The 19,433-nt window shown below is 57.0% G+C and overlaps 1 protein-coding gene across 16 annotated transcripts in view; it reads left to right on the forward strand.

Annotated features, from left to right (window-relative positions):
* The window catches only part of PMFBP1 (polyamine modulated factor 1 binding protein 1), a 333,447-nt gene that overhangs the window by 304,434 nt on the left and 9,580 nt on the right, over window positions 1-19,433 (forward strand). For 14 of the 16 annotated variants that reach the window (XM_044987514.1, XM_044987515.1, XM_044987511.1 and 11 more), the window contains 10 exons: window positions 8,027-8,245; window positions 9,574-9,657; window positions 10,571-10,738; window positions 12,225-12,404; window positions 13,207-13,374; window positions 14,140-14,223; window positions 14,935-15,102; window positions 16,613-16,855; window positions 17,526-17,756; window positions 18,450-18,662. In XM_044987514.1, the coding sequence (XP_044843449.1) occupies window positions 8,027-8,245; window positions 9,574-9,657; window positions 10,571-10,738; window positions 12,225-12,404; window positions 13,207-13,374; window positions 14,140-14,223; window positions 14,935-15,102; window positions 16,613-16,855; window positions 17,526-17,756; window positions 18,450-18,662 (1,758 nt within the window). The remainder of the gene's footprint in view (window positions 1-8,026; window positions 8,246-9,573; window positions 9,658-10,570; window positions 10,739-12,224; window positions 12,405-13,206; window positions 13,375-14,139; window positions 14,224-14,934; window positions 15,103-16,612; window positions 16,856-17,525; window positions 17,757-18,449; window positions 18,663-19,433) is intronic. The other 2 variants (XM_044987513.1, XM_044987519.1) reach the window with 2 other exon arrangements.

Below are 19,433 nucleotides of genomic sequence, written 5' to 3' on the forward strand. Positions count from 1 at the left end.
GGTTCTTCTCAGGTCAACTTTTAACTTGAACAGTATTTCTCAAATAGGACACTTGATTATTCTTAACCAGTCAACAGTTTATTAATTCATGCAGCGCCACATCAATATACAAGTGTATTAAATACACCAATACAGTCCAGAGTAGGGCTGATGCTAGCAGTTACACAGCGGAACAATGCAAATCACCAAGATTTCATATTACATTTACTTCTGACATCAATCATCAATTCTTAGTACCCAATACATTTATCATGCTTTCAGTACTTCTCCAAGCAGTAAGAATATACTTGTCTTTAAGGGACTTTCAAGAGTATGGTCCCACGTATTTGAGTGGCTTGGTCCAAAAGGGGCAAGTTTAGAATATCAAAAGCAATTGTTTGACGTTACGGTTCAGATCTCTCTTAGGTCAGTTTCCTTGAATTTATAAAGGAGGTCATGCATATAGCATTCGCCAGTATCTAAAATATGGTTACTTGATGGGTCGCTACAGAGTGTCAACTTCATCCAGGTAAACGTCAGTTATTTATGTGAAAGAACAGAAGGAGAAGCAATCTCGGAAATGGAATCTCACCACTTCCTTGTTGCACTGGGGATTTTGCAGCTTTAGTCAGCTCTGGGGTGTGTCACCTGCTGATGACCTCAGTTTTCTCTACTGGGATTCATTGGAGGGGGCCACCCTTGGATTTCTATTGGTCATTTGCCAACTGGTGCTCAGCTTTCAACTTTCTCACTTTCTCTGCTGCTTCCATCAGTATCCAGTAGATGGCAGACGTGTAGAGTCAATTTCTTCAATGTTTCTTTTATTCAGAAGGTTTGATCCATTTCATAGATAGAGCCCTGCACAGATACAAAATTTGTATTGGCATCTGATCTGCGATCTGCAAAAGTAATCCATGGATATCTGCATCTGCAGATATAAACCGAATAGCCGCGGATTTGCAGGGCTCCATTAATAGACTCAGAAAACCATAGAGTTAGAGGGACTGCAAGGGTCAGCCAGTCTGCCCCCTGCCAAGATGCAGGATTTGTTGTGTCTAACCATCCAAAACGGGGCCAGAGGTGAAAGTAAGCTGGTACGGTCCAGTACGCCGTGCCGGACCGCATCAACTTCTGTGGCGGGGATTTAAAGGGCTCTGTGGGGAGCCCTGAGCCCTTTAAATCCCGGCCTGCAGCTCTGGCGGCCGGGCTGGGGCCGGCATTTAAAGGGCTCCTCCAAGCTCCCTGCTGCGGCGGGAAGCCTGGAGGAGCCCTTTAAATCCCGGCCCCAGCCCGCAGCTCCGGCAGCCGGGCTAGGGCCAGCATTTAAAGGGCCTGGAGCTCCATGGCGGCTGGAGCCTCGGGCCCTTTAGTTCACCCCGGCAGCTACCAGCCATCTTTGCAGCTGGGAGCCCCCTGGGTGATTTAAAAGCCCTGGGACTCCCAGCCACAGCTGGTGGTCCAGGGCCTTTAAATCTTGAGGCCCCGCCTCTTCCGGATGAGGACACACACACACACACACACCCGGACTCCAGCCGTACAGGTAAGTCCTGTGAGTTACTTTCACCCCTGCAGGGGGCTCTCCAGCCTCCTTTCAAAAACCTCCAGTGAAGGAGCTTCCACGACCTCTGAGTCAGAAAGCTTCCCGTACACATGCTAAGAATGTGCAGGATGTATTATGTTTTGCAGCAATTGCCTTCCAACAGATATCAAGGAAGTTAAAATCCCCCATCGATACTAGCGCGTATGTTAGCTAATCTTGTTGCCTGCTTGTAGACTGTCTCACCTACTTCCTCTTCCTGGTTTGGTGTCTATAATAGACCCCACCATAACATTGCTACTGTTCTTTTCCCTTATCCTCATCCAGAGACTCTCAATAGCAGGGGTGCCGGATTTGTAGAATTGTTGGCGGTTCCCTGGCCCCAGCCCACCCCACCAGCTCCTGGCATCGCTTGGGCGGAGGAGGCGGAAGCCAGAAAGAGGCAGGGTGGGGGGTTGGGGGAAGGGGTGGGATGGGGTGGAGAGGGAGTGGAGTGGGACAGGCTGGAGCTGGGTCACTCACTGCTGCCAGCACCAGGCACCCCCACTAACCTCCCAGGCCACCCTGGACTCTGTGTCCCCCAGAAGTGCAGGGCCCCCCAAAGCACAATAAGCCCAAACATTGGTGGCACCAGGCCCATGTTGCTAAATATTGATGGAACACAGGCACCATCAGGGGCAGCTCTAGACATTTCACCGCCCCAAGCAGGGCGGCACACCGCGGGGGGTGCTCTGCCGGTCGCCGGTCCCGCGGCTCTGGTGGACCTCCCGCAGGCGTGCCTGCGGAGGGTCCGCTGGTCCCACGGCTCCACCGAAGCCGCGCAGGACTAGCGGACCCTCCGCAGGGACGCCTGCGGGAGGTCCACCGGAGCCGCGGGACCGGCGACTGGCAGAGTGCCCCCCGCGGCATGCCGCACCAAGCACGCGCTTGGCGTGCTGGGGTCTGGAGCTGCCCCTGGGCACCATGGGCCTATATAACTCACCGCCTGTGCTCAATAGGTCTGTCACTCACGTCCCCGTGGACCTCGGAGCAAGTGTGTCCATTCTTGACGGACAGCTCAACACCTCCTCCTTTTTTCCCATATCTGTCCTTTCGGAACAAGCTATAGCCTTCAACACTGGTCCTCCAATCGTGGGTTTTTTCCCACCAAGTCTCTGTCATGCCAATTAAGTCATAATTGTCTTCCTCTACCATGACTGCCAATTCATCCTGCTTGTTCTCCATACTCCTTGCATTTGTAGAGGCATAGAAGATATTTTGCTCTTCCTCTTGCCTTTTTAATGCAGTTGTGATTTCTAGTCCCTTCTTCAAAAATTACCCCTTCCCTTTGTCTTTGTTACATGAGCTTAGATGCACATTGGCCGGATTTTTGTTACCATCCCTAGGTTAAAGCTGTGCTTATCAGCTCAGCCAGATGATGACCAAAGATGCTCTTCCCAGTATTGGATAGATGGAGCCCATCCCAGCACAGTAATCTACTTCCCTGGAACATCAGCTCGTTGTCAAGAAAAGCCAAAGCGCTCTTGCCAACACCACCTGCCTAGCCATGCATTTACTTCCACGATTCAGTGGTCCTGCCTGGGCCTCTTCCTTCAACAGGGAAGCTGGACGAAAACCCCACTTGCACTCTTTTATCCTTCTTCCCAGAGCCACGTAGTCTGCAGTGATCCACTCAAGGTCATGCTTGGCAGTATCATTGGTGCCCACGTGGAGCAGTAGGAAGGGGTAGCAGTCCAAGGGCTTGATGAGTCTCGGCAGACCGAGTCACATCCTCCAGGCAAGCATTACGTGGACTTTATTTCATTATTAGCCCCAACTATCAATTGGGATCCCTGTTTTCAAGCAATTTCTCTTAATATTTCAGTGTTAGACAATGTGATTGTATTTTTAATATGCTTTCTAAAGCCCTAAAATTCTTCTCACTTCTAGGGTGCAACAATCATTTACAAAGAAAACAAACAAAATCCCTTAGAGTCGTCTAAGGGTATGTCTACACTACGAAATTAGGTCAAATTTATAGAAGTCAGTTTTTTAGAAATAGTTTTTATACAGTCGATTGTGTGTGTCCCCACACAAAATGCTCTAAGTGCATTAAGTCGGCAGACTGCATCCACAGTACCAGGCTAGAGTCGACTTCCGGAGCATTGCGCTGTGGGTAGCTATCCCACAGTTCCCGCAGGCTCCACCACCCATTGGAATTCTGGGTTGAACTCCCAATGCCTGATGGGGCAAAAACAGTGTCGCGGGTGGTTCTGGGTACATGTCGTCAGCCCCCCTTCCTTCCTCTGTGAAAGCAACGGCAGACAATTGTTTCATGCCTTTTTTCCTGGGTTACCTATGCAGACACCCTACCATTGCAAGCATGGAACCCGCTCAGCTCACCGTCACCGTACGTCTCCTGGGTGCTGGCAGACGTGGGACTGCATTGCTACACAGCAGTAGCTCATTGCCTTTTGGCAGCAGACGGTGCATTATGACTGGTAGCTGTCATCATTGTACTCCTGGGTGCTCTTTTAGCCGACCTCAGTGAGGTCAGTCAGGGGCACCTGGGCAGACATGGGAGTGACTCAGCCAGGTAATTTCCATCTTCTGTCGAGCACCCAGGAGATGACGATGGCTAGCAATCGTAATGCAGCATTTTCTGCCGAGCACCCAGGAGATGACGATGGCTAGCAGTCATACTGCACTGTCTGCTGCCAGCCTAAGATGTAGAAGATAGATGGATCAAAACAAGAAATAGACCCGATTTGGTTTGTATTCATTTACTCCCCCCTCCGTGAAATCAACAGCCTGCTAAACCCAAGGTTTTGAGTTCAATCCTTGAGGGGGCCATTCTGTGTGAAAGTTGTTTGTGTTTCTCCTTGATGCAAATCCACCCCCTTTGTTGATTTGAATTCCCTGTAAGCCATGTCGTCAGTCACCCCTCCCTCTGTCAGAGCAACGGCAGACAATCGTCTCGCACCTTTTTTCAGCACAGACACCATAGCACTGGGAACATGGAGCCTGCTCAGATCGCCATGGCAATTATGAGCACTGTAAACACATGCATTATCCTGCAGTATATGCAGACCAGAACCTGTCAAAGCGAAACCAGGCAAGAAGGCGACGGCAGCACCGTGATGAGAGTGATGAGGACATAGACATGGACATAGATTTCTCACAAAGTACGGGCCCCAGCAATGTGCACATCATGGTGTTAATGGGGCAGGTTCATGCCGTGGAACACCGATTCTGAGCCTGGGAAACAAGCACAGACTGGTGGGACCGCATAGTGTTGCAGGTCTGGGACGATTCCCAGTGGCTGCGAAACTTTCACATGCGTAAGGGCACTTTCGTGGAACTTTGTGACTTGCTTTTCCCTGCCTTGAAGTGCCAGACTACCAAGCTGAGAGCAGCCCTCAGAGTTGAGACGTAAGTGGCGATAGCCCTGTGGAAGCTTGCAACACCAGACAGCTACCGGTCAGTCAGGAATCAATTTGGAGTGGGCAAACCTACTGTGGGGGCTGCTGTGATCCAAGTAGCCAACACAATCAAAGAGCCCCTGATATCAAGGGTAGTGACTCTAGGAAATGTGCAGGTCATAGTGGATGGCTTTGCTGCAATGGGATTCCCTAACTGTGGTGGGGAGATAGACAGAACCCATATCTCTAGCTTGGCACCGGAGCACCAAGCCAGCGAGTACATAAACCACAAGGGGTACTTTTCAATGGTGCTGCAAGTACTGGTGGATCACAAGGGATGTTTCACCAACATCAACGTGGGATGGCTGGGAAAGGTACATGACGCTCGCAGCTTCAGGCACTCTGATTTGTTTCAAAAACTGCAGCAAGGGACTTTCTTCCCAGACCAGAAAATAACCATTGGGGATGTTGAAATGCCTATAATTATCCTTGAGCAACCAGCCTACCCCTTGCATCCGACGAAGTGGGTATTCACCCATGAAAGCTCATGCTCCAATATGTCTGTTAATCTATAAGGTGCCACAGGACTCTTTGCTGCTTTTACATCCTACCCCTTAATGCCATGGCTTATGAAGCCGTACACAGGCAGCCTGGACAGTAATCAGAAGTTGTTCAACTATAGGCTGAGCAAGTGCAGAATGGTGGTAGAATGTGCATTTGGACGTTTAAAAGCGCGCTGGCGCAGTTTACTGACTCAGATAGACCTCAGCGAAACCAATATTCCCATTGTTATTACTGCTTGCTGTGCGCTCCACAGATCTGTGAGAGTAAGGGGGAGACGTTACGCGCAGCCAGACACTAGGGTGGTTAGCAGAATACAGGAGGGCACGGCCCGCATCAGAGAAGCCTTGAAAACGAGTTTCATGACTGGCCAGGCTACGGTGTGAAAGTTCTGTTTGTTTCTCCTTGATGAAACCGCCCCCGGTAAACCTCGCTGTTAACATTACATAGCACATGTGCTTTTGTTACAAGGTTGCATTTTGATGGCTTCACCCCTCCACCCACCACGTGGCTAACAGCGGGGAACATTTCTGTTCAGCCACAGGCAAACAGCCCAGCAGGAAATGGGAACCTCTGAATGTCTCCTTAATAAAACCATCCTATTTCAAATAGGTGACCATGAATGATATCACTCTCCTGAGGATAACACAGAGAGATAAAGAACGGATGTTGTTTGAATGCCAGCAAACACCGGGACCTTACACTGCAATGCTTTGTTCTGCAATGATTCCCGACTAAGTGCTACTGGCCTGGCGTGGTAAAGGTGTCCTACCATGGAGGACGGAATAAGGCTACCCTCCCCAGAAACCTTTTGCAAAGGCTTTGGGAGTACATCCAGGAGAGCTTTATGGAGATGTCCCTGGAGGATCTCCACTCCATCCCCAGACATGTTAACAGACTTTTCCAGTAGCTGTACTGGCCGCGAATGCCAGGGCAAATTCATCATTAAACACGCTTGCTTTTAAACCATATCTAATATTTACAAAGGTACACTCACCAGAGGTCCCTTCTCCGCCTTGCGGGTCCGGGAGCCAGCCTTGGATGGGTTCTGGGGTTACTGGCTCCAGGTCCAGGGTGAGAAACAGATCCTGGCTGTTGGAGAAACCGGTTTCTCTGCTTCCTTGCTGTGAGCTATCTTCAACCTCCTCCTCCTCATCTTCCTTGTCCCCCAAACCCGCTTCCGTGTTGCGTCCTACTCCATTGACGGAGTCAAAGCACAGGGTTGGGGTACTGGTGGCTGCACCCCCTAGAATGGCATGCAGCTCGTCATAGAAGCAGCATGTTTGGGGCTGTGACCCGGAGCGGCCCTTTGCCTCTCTGGTTTTTTGGTAGGTTTGTCTGTGCTCTTTAATTTTCACGCGACACTGCTGCGAGTCCCTGTTATAGACTCTGTCCTTCATGCCCTTGGCGACTTTTTCAAATGTTTTGGCATTTCGTTTACTGGAATGGAGTTCAGCTAGCATGGATTCCTCTCCCCGTACAGCGATCAGATCCTGTACCTCCCATTCAGTTCATGCTGGAGCTCTTTTGCGATTCTGGGACTCCATGTCACCTGTGCTGATCAGCTTGCCATGCTGGCCAAACAGGAAATTAAATTCAAAAGTTCGCGGGCCTTTTCCTGTCTACCTGGCCAATGCATCTGAGTTGAGAGCGCTGTCCGAATTGCATCCACACTACCCCAAATTCGACCCGGCAAGGCCATCGGAGGTGGAGTAAAGAAATCGATTTAAAGAGCCCTTTAAGTCGAAAAAAAGGGCTTCGTCATGTGGATGGGTCCAGGGTTAAATCGAGGTAACGCTGCTAAATTCGACCTAAAATCATAGTGTAGATCAGGCCTAAGTCTAGAGGAGATTATCCATACATTCTTTGACTATATCTAATCCTTTTCACATTGTTCAAGGCTTACCATTGCATATGAGACTTTGCATTAGGGGAACCGGACAAATTAGTCACACGGAGAGATGACTATCTGGTTCAGAAGGCAACCAAGCATACAGTGTGTAAGTTGGGCTGAGTATAGAGAGCGAGAGAGTGGCATCTGGAGGTCTCAGGAAGTTTGACCTCTGGAACTCTCACTGGTTTTGGGGCACCAGCTGAGCTAGTCCTGATTGGTTTAACCCTTCACTTTGTTTTTTTCTCTTCTCTCGTTCTGTATAACACATGGGGGACAATTGGGTGCTCTGCACAGGAGAGGGGGCAGGGGCTCTCTGTAGCTAGACTCAGCAGTGGAAGGCTCATCCATAAATGAGTTACGGGAGGCTTTGGTTTGAGAAACTAACAAGAGTTGGAAAATTCCTCAACAAGCATCAGAGCTGTACTTGCCTGGGAATGGAGTATTTTAGCTTTAGCTTAATTAACGCTCCCCAAAGAGGATGTCTCACTGTGGGGGTGGGCCTGTTGACTCTCCTTGGAGAGGAAGCTGGGGTGTGGAATATGCATGAGGGTGATTGCCACTGGATAGCTAGATGGGAGTAGAGAGAGATTGTCAACAACGTATTTTGAAGACACATGTTAATGTCTGTCTCTCTTACTCCTCCTTGTCAACTAGATGAGCCAGCAGCACCAGACCATCCGGGCACTGGAAGAGAAGCAAGCCCATCTGCAGGCCCATTGTCACCACCTGGAGGAGGAGACTGGCTTTCTGCATGCCAGGCTAGAGGCCCAAGGCCTGGCACTGGAGAATGAGCAGACGCTGGTAACCAGCCAAGTGAGCAGCGCTGGCACTGGGAGAAAGGATGAGCACTCCTGCTCTTTGCAGCAGGGACACGTGCGTTCATTTTTACCATCCGGCTGCCATCTGCCATGGCGCCCAGCTCCCTGGGCTGGCACAGCTGATCGGGCAGAACCTGGGTGCCCTCCAATGCACAGAGCTTTGCATTTAGCAGCATTGACTGGCACCTGCCATCCTCCAACATCCCTCAGTCTGACTCACCTGAATCACTTTCAGTCCTCTGCAAATTGAAGGTGTTAACAGGAAAACGAGAACCAAAGTGATTTCAGCCACTGGCCTGACCCGCCATCCCTCCCAGCTGCCACCGTGCTCTGGGCTCCCACCGTCCACTCCTTCCCCAGTCGCCTTCAGAGAACATTTCTGGGGGGATTCCGGCCGGCGCTCTCATGACACAGCAGCAGTTTGTAAGTTTCCCTGCTGCAGACACTGCCATGGCGTCTCCCCAGGTGCCAGAGCTGAATTTCTAATGGAAAACACTGGCAGGAACCAGTCCCTTTTTCCTGAGACGCCTTTCCAGGCCTTTGTGCGTCCTGGTAAGAGCAAAGGACACCCACTGTGTGCGCCCTTCCTGCCAGCGGCTGCCAGCAGGCCTCACGGCCCATTGCCCCAGGGGAGCAACAGGCCCAGTGCAGCCTCTCATCTCGGCAGGCCGGCTGCTCCTGCCAAGGCGATGGCTTCCCAGTCCCACTCCCGCAGGCAACAGGGACTGAGATAGGATCTGAGGAGCCTTTACTCCTGTCAGCACTTAGCACCAGGCAAGCCGCGGACCCATCGTAGCTGGGGAGAGGCTGGAGCAGGAAGGCCGGTGGATGAGGCCAGGTTTGCGTTCACAGCTTCATTGGCTCTCAGACAAGAGACTGTCGTGCTGCGGAGCCGAGGGCGCAGATCACAGGCAAAGCCTTGAAGGAATTAACAAGCCAGCAGGAAAGACCCACAAAGACTAGAGAGTGTGGAACTGCTGAGCTAAGGGGCCCCACCCTGGCCCCAGATGGGAAGAACTAGTGCACAAGTCTCACCAGGCAGCGCCTTTCCAACGTGCCCCCCCGGGCCCTCTCCTGAAGGCCCTCTTGTGCCGCCTGGCTTTGCTCGAGGCTTCTGTGCACGGTTGCCCTCACCCCAGCCATCCTGGGGGCACTTTATCCCCCCTTTGTCAGGCCCATCACTTAGATGGGTCGCTCCTGGGGGCAGGGCCAGCTGGGGAGGGGAGGAAGCCCCAGTGCTGCAGCCAAATGAAATGACTGGGCAAAGCACCAGAAAAATATGCCTCAGGAAAGAAGCCAGCACTGCCCTGGGGGACAGCCGGGATGGGACCGATCAGCACTTCCCAGCTCTGATGTCTGGACTCTCCTCTGGGCTCTCCACAGTTACGCCACAAAGAGGAGCAGGTGGCGCCGTTAACAAGCAAGCTGCTGAAGGCAAAGGCTGAGGCACAAGCAGCTGAGCAGAGGGTACGTGTCCCTCCCTCCCCTCTGGGATTGCAAGGGCAGGCAGTCCTCAGCGTTCTCTCCCATTGCCTCTTCTTCCCACTTGTCTCTCCAAGAGCCGGCAGGCCTGATGGGGAGCGGAGCAGGCTTGGGGGGAGCTCCTCCCTTAACTTCAGGAACGTCTCTGGCTCTCCCCCCCGCCCCACTCGTCTCTGAGGCCCTGTCTGTACGCTCCAGCTGTAGGACACCTTCCAATGCAGCCTGCAGCCCAAGCGGGTTACCGGGGGTTGGGGCTCTCCTGGGCCATTTCCTGGCTGATGTTAAGCCCTGTCCCTGCCTTCGAGTGCCCAGCCTTTCGCAGCCTCCCTTTCCACATGGGCACCGTGGGTACTGCAAACGTACGCGACATATATTGTGCCTGCTGATAAGTGGGGGTGCTGCATTGCAACCCAGGCCAGCAAGCAGCCTTGGCTCTGCGACTCCAGCCTCTCTCCTCTCACCCCCAGCTCTGGGGCTCCTAGTTCTTCTGCACCATGGCCCGGAGTGAGAGACCCCGCACTGCTCAGGGCTCAGTCTTGACCCCTGGAGCAGTTTTCCATTATGCCACTCGCTGGTCACATGGAGTCAGCTGCTCAGTTCATCTGCGCGCTTTGCCCGGCACAGGCACCTGCTTGCAGCAGGTGCAAAAGGCCGTTGGGTAACGAGGCTGGTACCAGTCGGTGCTGTGTTAGGCACTCCTCCCCTGCCAGCCCCCTCCTCCAGTGTGACCTGCGAGAGACCCGCCCGGTCCGGGGGGGATGGAGGCTGAGGGAACCCAGGCTCCTGCCTCATGCTGTTATTGTGGGTGCACCTCCTCCCGCCTGTGCTGCCAGCTCAGCAGGTGGGCAGGAGAGGGGGGAGAGGGCTTCTGCTGACACCTGGGCGGTTTGTGGGACAGGCCCGGCGCTGGGAGGACACCATCGGGCAGCTGAAGGATGACCTGGCAGCATCCCAGGTCTCGCAGGAGGCAGCCGAATCCAGAGCCCAGCGCAAAGAAGAGCAGCTGCAGGGTTTGCAGAGGAAAAGGCAGTCACTGCACCAGGAGCTGAAGATGGTGCAGAGCGAGGTACCCCGCCTGGAACCTGCCTGCCCACTACTTAGCACCAGCACTGACTGAGAACCTACAGCTGCTGTCTCCTCTGCCTTCCACTCTCCACCCCTCCTGCTTCTGCTAGCGCTGGCAGGATTGTCTTCGGGGGTGGGGGGTCTCGCTGGCTGAAGTTTCAGGGAGCCTTCTAATGTCACACACAAAGGGCATGGCGGAGTCTTGCCTGGCTCCGTGTTGCCAGGCTGTGGGCAGTCCCCCAGATCACTGGGCAGAGGCTTCTGGAGCAGGCACTGTGGCCGTATGGCTCCCATTTTCATTTTGTGTCCCCTAGCATCCCTCAGGCTCCCCAGCATCAGGGCCGGCTTTAGGCCAATTCCACCAATTCCCCTGAATCGGGCCCCACGCCTAAGAGGGCCCCGCACCCAGTGTGAATCTCTTCCCTGGCTAGAGGCGCCTTTTTAATTTTTACTCACCTGGCGGCGCTCCGGGTCTTCAGCGGCCCTTCGGTGGTGGGTCCTTCACTTGCTCTGGGTCTTCGGCGGCACTTCAGCGGCGGGTCCTTCAGTGCTGTCGAAGACCTGGAGCGAGTGAAGGACCTGCCGCTGAAGAGTCAGAGCACCGCCCGGTGAGTCAAGCCCCATGTGTTTTTTTACATGTGTTGGGGGGGTTTTTTGTGATCCCTGCCGGGGCCCTGTCGAAACTTCGAATTGGCCCCGCACTTTCTAAAGCCGGCTCTGCCCAGCATGCAGGCACCAGCGCTGGGGCTGGTGGAGGGCGATGGTGCAGGCCATGCTGGAGGGCCAACTTGGCACCAGGGCAAGGGCTGGGGCTGGTGGAGGGACATGATGCAGGTCGTGCTGGCAGATGTTGTCAGTACTGCGAAGCATTGCTGGTGCTGTAGCGCTGCTGTTCCTGGAGCCCTGATGCCAGCGGCATTAGCAGCCCCTGCAGTGCATCCATTCTGCAGACCTGGCTCGGTTCGGTGGCGAAGGCGCTTGGCCAGGTTCATTGTGGATGAAGGACAGTGCTAGCGCCCCGGCTCAATGGTTACAGGTTCACTAACACCTGTGTGCACACAGCAATGGAACCAGCTCAGTCAGCGCACCAGGCTGCCATCCCCTCGGCAAGTACAAAGATACTCTGGCCCCAGGACATCTCCTTTTATGCCCCGCTCCAGACATGTTACGTCTCACATGGTTAGTGATCACCCTGCTCCTTGCACCTGCCTCCATTAGCCTGTCAGCCCCTGCTGGTCCTTTGGAAGGTCGGGTGGTCTTGTCACATCCCTTGGGAATGTGTTTACACAGCTACTGAGAGAGCTGCACCATCCTCGCCAGGCAGGTCAGGAATATGCTCCCTTGGCTAGCCAGTGCCTGATGTGTTACTGTTCTGCCCAGGCCTGCTCTGGCTCATACTGAGTTATGTTTCCTGCTCCAGTAAGGCCCAAAGGACAGCAGTGGCCGCCAGCAACACGCTGAGACAGCCTCTTGCGTTGTTTCCCCAGGCGGCCCAGCTGGAGGCGCTGCTGAGCACGTCGCAGCTGGAGTCATGTTCCCTGAAGAAGGAGCTGCGGAGGAGAGATGAGGAGCTCCAGTGCCTGCAAGAGCAGCTCCGGGATTCTCGGGAAGCACTGCCGGGTGCTAGGCAAGGGAAAGAGGCCATCCAGAAGGAGTCAGAGACCCAGGTAGGTCCCAGCTCAGGCTCAGGGAGAGAAGCAGACACCTGCGCCTCCATTCAGTCGTGTTTGTGCCTTTGCACATGGCCAGCTCATGCGGCTTCCTTGGGGTGGGGCGGGTGGGAAGCGTTGCTGGAGCTGGTGCCACCGATCCTGCCTGTCCTTCCCACTCGGCCCGGAGGACAGGTGGCGACCAGGTGGCATTGCTGCAGGACCCGCAGGCCAGCTGCCACATGCGGGGCGGGGGTTGCAATCAGCACCGGGGTGACCATTCGCTTAGTCCCCACAGCTTGCTCCCTCCATGCCCGGCTCAAGGACAACTGGCAACCCAAGAGCCACGCGGAGCCCCCCCCTTTCCTCCTGTGCCCTGGTGCCCTGCCCTCTGATGGAGGGGCCCGGCACGGGGAGGGCTGAGCACTGTTGTTCCAACAGGGATCCTGGGCACATACAGAGCCCCTGGGCTAAGGCAGGAGCGTGCATATGGCACGAGCTGTATTGGCGAGATTGTCTCAGGCCGAGGGTCCAGCACCCGGGAGCCATCTCCCTGCCAGCAGCCTGTCTTGGGGCTTTGCTCCTTTCCCATGCGAGCCACCTGCTTTTCCCATTCATCGCCCAGCAGGGCCTCGCCGTGGCCTGGTAAAGCAGCAGCATTAGCAATGCCTCCAGGTGTGGCGCCCCAAAGCAGCACTGCCTGCCCCATCTCCCCAGCGCTCCATGGCGCCTTTAGCCTGGGTGTCTGAGCGGGAGCTGGGCTGGGCTGCGGGGTCTGGGAAGCTGGCTTTGGCTCCAGCTCTTCCTTTCCTCTGCCCAGCTGCTGCAGCGTGACCAGCTGGTGGAGCAGCAGAAAGCGGATCTTGTGGCAGCCCGAGAGGAGCTCTCCAGGTGCGCAGGGCAGCTCGCAGAGCTGCGTGCAGCCCAACAGCAGCAGGCTGGGGAGCTGGCCGTCCTGAGGGAGAGGCATAAGACCACGCAGCAGGAGGTAGGCAGACACCACTGGGAAGAGGACAGCAAGGTTTTCTCTTCCTCCAGACCAGGGGTAGGCAACCTATGGCACGGGTGCCGAAGGCGGCATGTGAGCTGATTTTCAGTGGCACTCACACTGCCCAGGTCGTGGCCACCAGTCCGGGGGGCTCTGCATTTTAATTTAATTTTAAATGAAGCTTCTTAAACATTTTAAAAACCTTATTTACTTTACATACAACAATAGTTTAGCTATATAATATATAGACTTATATAGAGAGAGACCTTCTAAAAAACATTGAAATGTATTACCGGCACGCGAAACCTTAAATCAGAGTGAATAGATGAAGACTCGGCACACCCCTTCTGAAAGGTTGCCGACCCCTGCTCCAGACCATCCTCTCGGCAGGCTGCTGGGTGGGGGTTTCTCCTGCTGCTGTGGATTAGTCTGTCCCCTGGCCTGGGATTTCCTACAGTCACCTTGCCTGAGCGTCTCTTTCCAAAGGGCAGTGCCACTGCCTAGGACACCAGTGGCTGGAGCCTTCCTCCCAGCTCTTGGAGCTCTGATGCTCCGAGCTAATTGCTGCTGCTATTTTGTTGTCTGTCTCCCTGCTAGCCCTGCCCCCACAGGCTGCCGTCCTCCCCACACCGCCCCCCAGGCTGCTGGAGCCGGGCAGGCCGTGCTCACGGTGGAATGTTTTCGGGAGTGGGGTTCTAAGTTCTAAGCATTATCTCCAGAGTTCCCATTGCGGGAAGGCTGCTATACCAGCCATGGGCTTTGCAGGTGTGCAGCCGTGACCAGACCATCGGGAAGCTCAGAGGAGACCTGAAAAGTGCTGAGGAGCAGCTGGTGCGAGCGAAGGATGAGGTGAGCTTTCAGATCTCAGCCTTTGGGGTCCGTTGAACTCTCAGCGTCTCCTGGGGTGAGGAGCTCCTCGCAGGGCTGCAGCACTGCAGAAGCGCTGCCTGTATGGTCTGGCCATGGACTGTGGGGACCCATCTGCACTGCAGTCGGGGCATGGTGGGCCCAGCGGGGAATCGCCATGGTTGGCTACAGTTCCAGGTGCTGGCGCATGCCCTGTGTGACAGCCTGTGCTCTGCAGTTAGTGCAGCCAGTCTCGTATCCCTGAGCCCCAGAGCTGCCCGAGGGGGCTGTGTGTGGAGCGCGGGGCCCCTCACTGAACACAGCACTAGCAGGTCCCCCCAGGACGAATCCGCTAGTCCGCTCCCGTTTCTCGCTGCCTCGGGGTGCAGACTGGGCAAGCAGCCTCTTCGGGCCGTGCTCCAACGCCCGCCGTGGCCTTTTACGCAGGACAGTTGTGTGACGCGTGTGTAGTTGGGAGCCCGGGCCGAAGGATATACAGGGCGGAGTTGTGCAGCCAAGTGAGACCCGCTGGTGCGAGGGAGCCCAGCAGAGCCGGGAGGGGCTGAGGCCCCAGGTGCCATCACCCAGGCCGGTGCATTCCATTGTCGCCATGTCGTCGCTGGTGTGCGCTGGCTCAGGCTGACACATGGCGCCATCCCATTGCCTCTGCCCTGACCGTCGGGGTCAGTGACGTGTGTTTGTGGTGCTGCCCAGGGGAAGGAGAGAGCCGCAGAGGGGAGCGGCCTGAAGGGGAAGCTCCACCAGCTGCAAGATGACATAAGAAGCCTGCAAGAGATCTGTGGGGAGCGGGCACAGGCCATGGCGGAGCAGACCTGCTGCATCCAGCAGCTCCAGCATGAGCAGGAGATCTGCATCAGCCAGGTGAGTGCTTGCCAGCCCTGCACATAGCCAGCGCTGCCGTGGTATTAACCCTCAGCCAGGCAACTGGCTTCCTGGGCTTTCTAAAGCTGGGAGGGAGCGTTGCCAGCCCTGGCCCTGGGGCCGTTCAGTGTGCAGACTTACCGTCTCTGCTAGCACGGCCTGAACCTCCACCTAACACAGGTGCCAGCTTCCTCCAGGCCCTGGCAGTGCTCAAATCCCTGCCCCATCCCAGCCACCCCCTTCCCTCAAACCCCCACCCCACCCCTTCTCCCAAGCCTGCCCCGTCCCCGCTCCTCCCCCTCCCCCCAGCGCCTCCTGCACGCCACTCGGCGGGGGCTGCCGGTGGGCGGGAGGCACTGTGGGGAGGGGAGCTGGCTGCCGGTGGGTGCTGAGCACTCACTAGCTTTTTTCCATGGGTGCTTCAGTCCTGGAGTACCCACGGAGTCAGAGCCTGTGCTGCTAAGTCTGCTCCTCAGCGTATCTCTAAGCAGTTCCCAGCCCCAGCAGCATTGCGGTGTCTGGACCTGGGCTGCCTTCTGACTCCTTTGTCTTGAACTGATGCTAAGTCCTGTCCGTCGGTCCGTGTGGTACCGCGGAGGCGCCGGTCAGTCCTGTCCGTCGGTCCGTGTGGTACCGCGGAGGCGCCGGTCAGTCCTGTCCGTCGGTCCGTGTGGTACCGCGGAGGCGCCGGTCAGTCCTGTCCGTCGGTCCGTGTGGTACCGCGGAGGCGCCGGTCAGTCCTGTCCGTCGGTCCGTGTGGTACCGCGGCGGCGCCGGTCAGTCCTGTCCGTCGGTCCGTGTGGTACCGCGGAGGCGCCGGTCAGTCCTGTCCGTCGGTCCGTGTGGTACCGCGGAGGCGCCGGTCAGTCCTGTCCGTCGGTCCGTGTGGTACCGCGGAGGCGCCGGTCAGTCCTGTCCGTCGGTCCGTGTGGTACCGCGGAGGCGCCGGTCAGTCCTGTCCGTCGGTCCGTGTGGTACCGCGGCGGCGCCGGTCAGTCCTGTCCGTCGGTCCGTGTGGTACCGCGGAGGCGCCGGTCAGTCCTGTCCGTCGGTCCGTGTGGTACCGCGGAGGCGCCGGTCAGTCCTGTCCGTCGGTCCGTGTGGTACCGCGGAGGCGCCGGTCAGTCCTGTCCGTCGGTCCGTGTGGTACCGCGGAGGCGCCGGTCAGTCCTGTCCGTCGGTCTGTCTGCATGAATCTTCAGGCTGTAAATGGTTACGTCCTCCTTGGCGTTCTCCACAGAACTGGTCCCACTGCACGTTTCTGGCCTCCATTACCTTGGCCTTCGCCCAGCCCCAAATTTCATGCTGGAGCCTGTGAGAATAACTCAGAAGTGACGTAACTGTTTCACTCCAACTTCCCAGGTCCCCTGTGGCCTGAGCACCCGCCGGGCCAGGGTCGTGCGTGGGGAGGTGGGGTCAGAACAGGGGAGGCCTGATTGCTGCGTTACAGTGCGGCACCTCGCTGAGAGCTACCTGGTGTGGGACCCTGCTTGTCTGGGCTGTGTCCTAGAGCCAGCAGCAGGTGATGCTAGTGGAGCAGCTGCAGGGGGAGCTCACAACCCGCGAGCGAGCCCACCAGACAGAACTGGAGCAGCTGCGGGCCAAGCTGCAGCACCTTCAGCAGGAGCTGGACGTCTGCAAAGGGAAGAACCAAGATAATCTGAGCCACCTGCAGCAGCGGGAGTCCACGATGGAGAGGCAGAGCTCGCACCTGGAGTTCCTGCTGCAGCAATGCCAGACACTGAAGGAGGAGGTATGGCTCCTGTGAGGGTCGTCCCCTCTCAGCAGGCAGCCCAGAGCTGAGCCCTCATTCAGGCAGGGCCCTGCAGCTCCCACAATGTCCCATCAGCCCCCTCTGGGGCTGGGCCCCCGCCCGGGCATGGAGCAGGGCAGCAGGGAGGGCGAGAGTCTCGAGAGGATCATGGATCCAGAGGTAGGGAAGGGGCCTGATGTGTGCTCGGGCTGGTTCTGGTTAGCAGCAGCCCTGGCCAGTGTAACTAGCTTGCGCCAGGAGCAGCCTCCCACTGGCAAGGCTCAGCTGACAGCCGTGGATTCCACCCAGCCCAGTGCCACCTTGGGTCAGCACCCTCAGCAGGGGCCCGGTGCCTCTGCGCACGGGGAGGGGCAGCACCTGGCCCGTCTGAGGACAGACGCGGGGGAGTGACAAGGAGGAAGTCCCCTGCCAGGGAGCCAGGCCCAGCTGCGGGGGAGACGCTCTGGGGAGGAGCCGAGCCCTCTTGCTTGGGAGATTTGAGACTAGACCAGTGAGGACCAGTCCTGCCCAAGCCAGGGGATGGAGCGGACTGGACCTGTCCATTTCTGACTGGCCTTTGGGCCTGAGCCCTGCCTGGCCCTCGCCGCACTAGCAACAGGCCAGTGGGGCAAAGGCCGGCAGGCAGCTCTCCTGTCTGTCGCACTCCCAGGTGTTCTACTACGAAGAGGTGGTGCAGAAGCAGGAGCGGGAGCTCTGCCTGCAGCAGGAGCAGCTCCAAGAGGCGCAGGAGCACCTGGCCATGGCCAAGAGCAAGAGCAGCTCCACCGAGAGCAGCCTGGATCTGTACAAGAAGAAATACCAGGCCGCCTTGAACAGAGCTGGCGAGCTGGAGGGCAAGGTGCAGAGCCTGGAGGAGCAGCTCCGGGACATGAGCAGCCAGGTGGGCCTGGCGGTGCTTTCCCTTCGTGCCTTTGCCTCGCGTGGCACTGGCGGGGTTGGGCACCTGGGCCTGGCCGTGCGAGCAGTAGCCCCACAGCCCACAGGCTTCTTGCCAGCACAGTTCCAGCCGGCTGCACAGGCCCCGTGGCCTTGTCTGTGCTGAGAGGTTTCCTGTGGTCGCCCTCCAGGGCTTTCTCCAGTTCACCTGCTAGGGTTGGGGGCTCGCGCGCACAATGCCAGTGGTGTCTGCCCTGGCGCTCCGGGCTCTGCAGGGGCGGCACGCGTGGGATCGGAGGGGAACCACCCTGGTGCTGGCGGTGCTGAGCGTGTGACGCGCCGAGAAGCACTGCCCAGCACAGGCCGTGCAGCCGCTGGCCTGGGGCAAACGAGCGGCAAAAGCGCCAGGTCACAGTCGGCAGGTTGGCCACGCGCTCTGCCCCGGTGTCAGGCTGCACAGACTCAGGCTTGGTGCTCAGTGGCCTCTGGCTGCCCGGCTGCCTCTGCTCTTCTCCCCGGGGAGCTCGTGGAGTGGGCAGCTGGCCTCCTCCCGTGTCATTCTCAATCCTTCCCTAGGAAGGGAGCCAGGCTGCAGGCAGGGGAGCTGGCCCAGCCCCCACCCCACGGATCAGCACCACGGGTTGGGCCGGTCCTGCTGTCTGGCCCCTCTGAGAGCTTCTCCTCATCCCTGCTGCAGATGTGGGAGTGTGATGACACCATCAACCTGTGCAGCAAGCAGCTGGTTCTGCAACAGGAGATGACAGGCAGAAGGAACCAGGCGGCCGTGGAGCAGCTGACTCAAGAACTTCATGCCATGCAGGAGGAGCTGTCCAGGAGCCTTCAGCACACCCACCAGCATGAGCAGAGCATCCAGGCCCTCCGAGAGCAGCTGGCTGCCAGTCAGACCAAGGTGAGCAAAGAGGAGTGGGGCAGCTGGCCTGGCTCGCTCCGTCCTTGGGTCAGCCTGGCATGTTGTCAGGGCTTTAGAGACCGTCACCTGCACGCCAGCGTTCACACCTGCTCCCCTGCCCACTCACCACCTCACATGGCCACGGTCACACACCGTCCCTCCAGATTGCCACATCGGGCTCTGGTGGAGCAGTGCGGGACGCAGCGCATCTCTGTCAGGATGAGGGACACCAGTGCTCTGGAATCTGCACTGGCTGCCAGTTGGCCCCAGCTGGAAACACGTCACATTGGGTACCTGTCCCATGCCGGGGAGCAGCCCAGCCTGGCGAGGTGCTGTCACCACCCGCCCTGCGACCTGGGGTGCCTCACAACACTGCTGTAGCTCCCAGCGTGGGCTGCTCACAACCCGCCAGACAGCCTGCGGGTCACCCCTGAGTGTCTGTGTGTAGCCGCAGCCCTGGGCCAGCCCCTCTGAGCCCAGCAGCCTGTCAGCTACACACCAGCCCCACTCTGGCTGTCAGCCGCCTTAGTTACTACCCGCAGGGTGACCCCAGCACACGCCCAGTCCTGGATTCCCCCCCAGACTGTGTGTGCTGCACAGTCCAGCCCTCTCCTGGGCAGTTCGGGGATTAGAGGAGCTTTGCCCCTCAAAGGGGAAAGTTTGTGACTTTAACAGTTCAGGTCAAACACAGCACTGGGTTGGTCTGATTAAAGAATAAAACAAGTTTATTTAATTACCAAGAGGTAGAGCTGAAGCGAGTACCAGTGATTA

Source organism: Mauremys mutica, chromosome 14 (genome assembly GCF_020497125.1).
Source record: "Mauremys mutica isolate MM-2020 ecotype Southern chromosome 14, ASM2049712v1, whole genome shotgun sequence".
Lineage (NCBI taxonomy): Eukaryota > Metazoa > Chordata > Testudines > Geoemydidae > Mauremys > Mauremys mutica.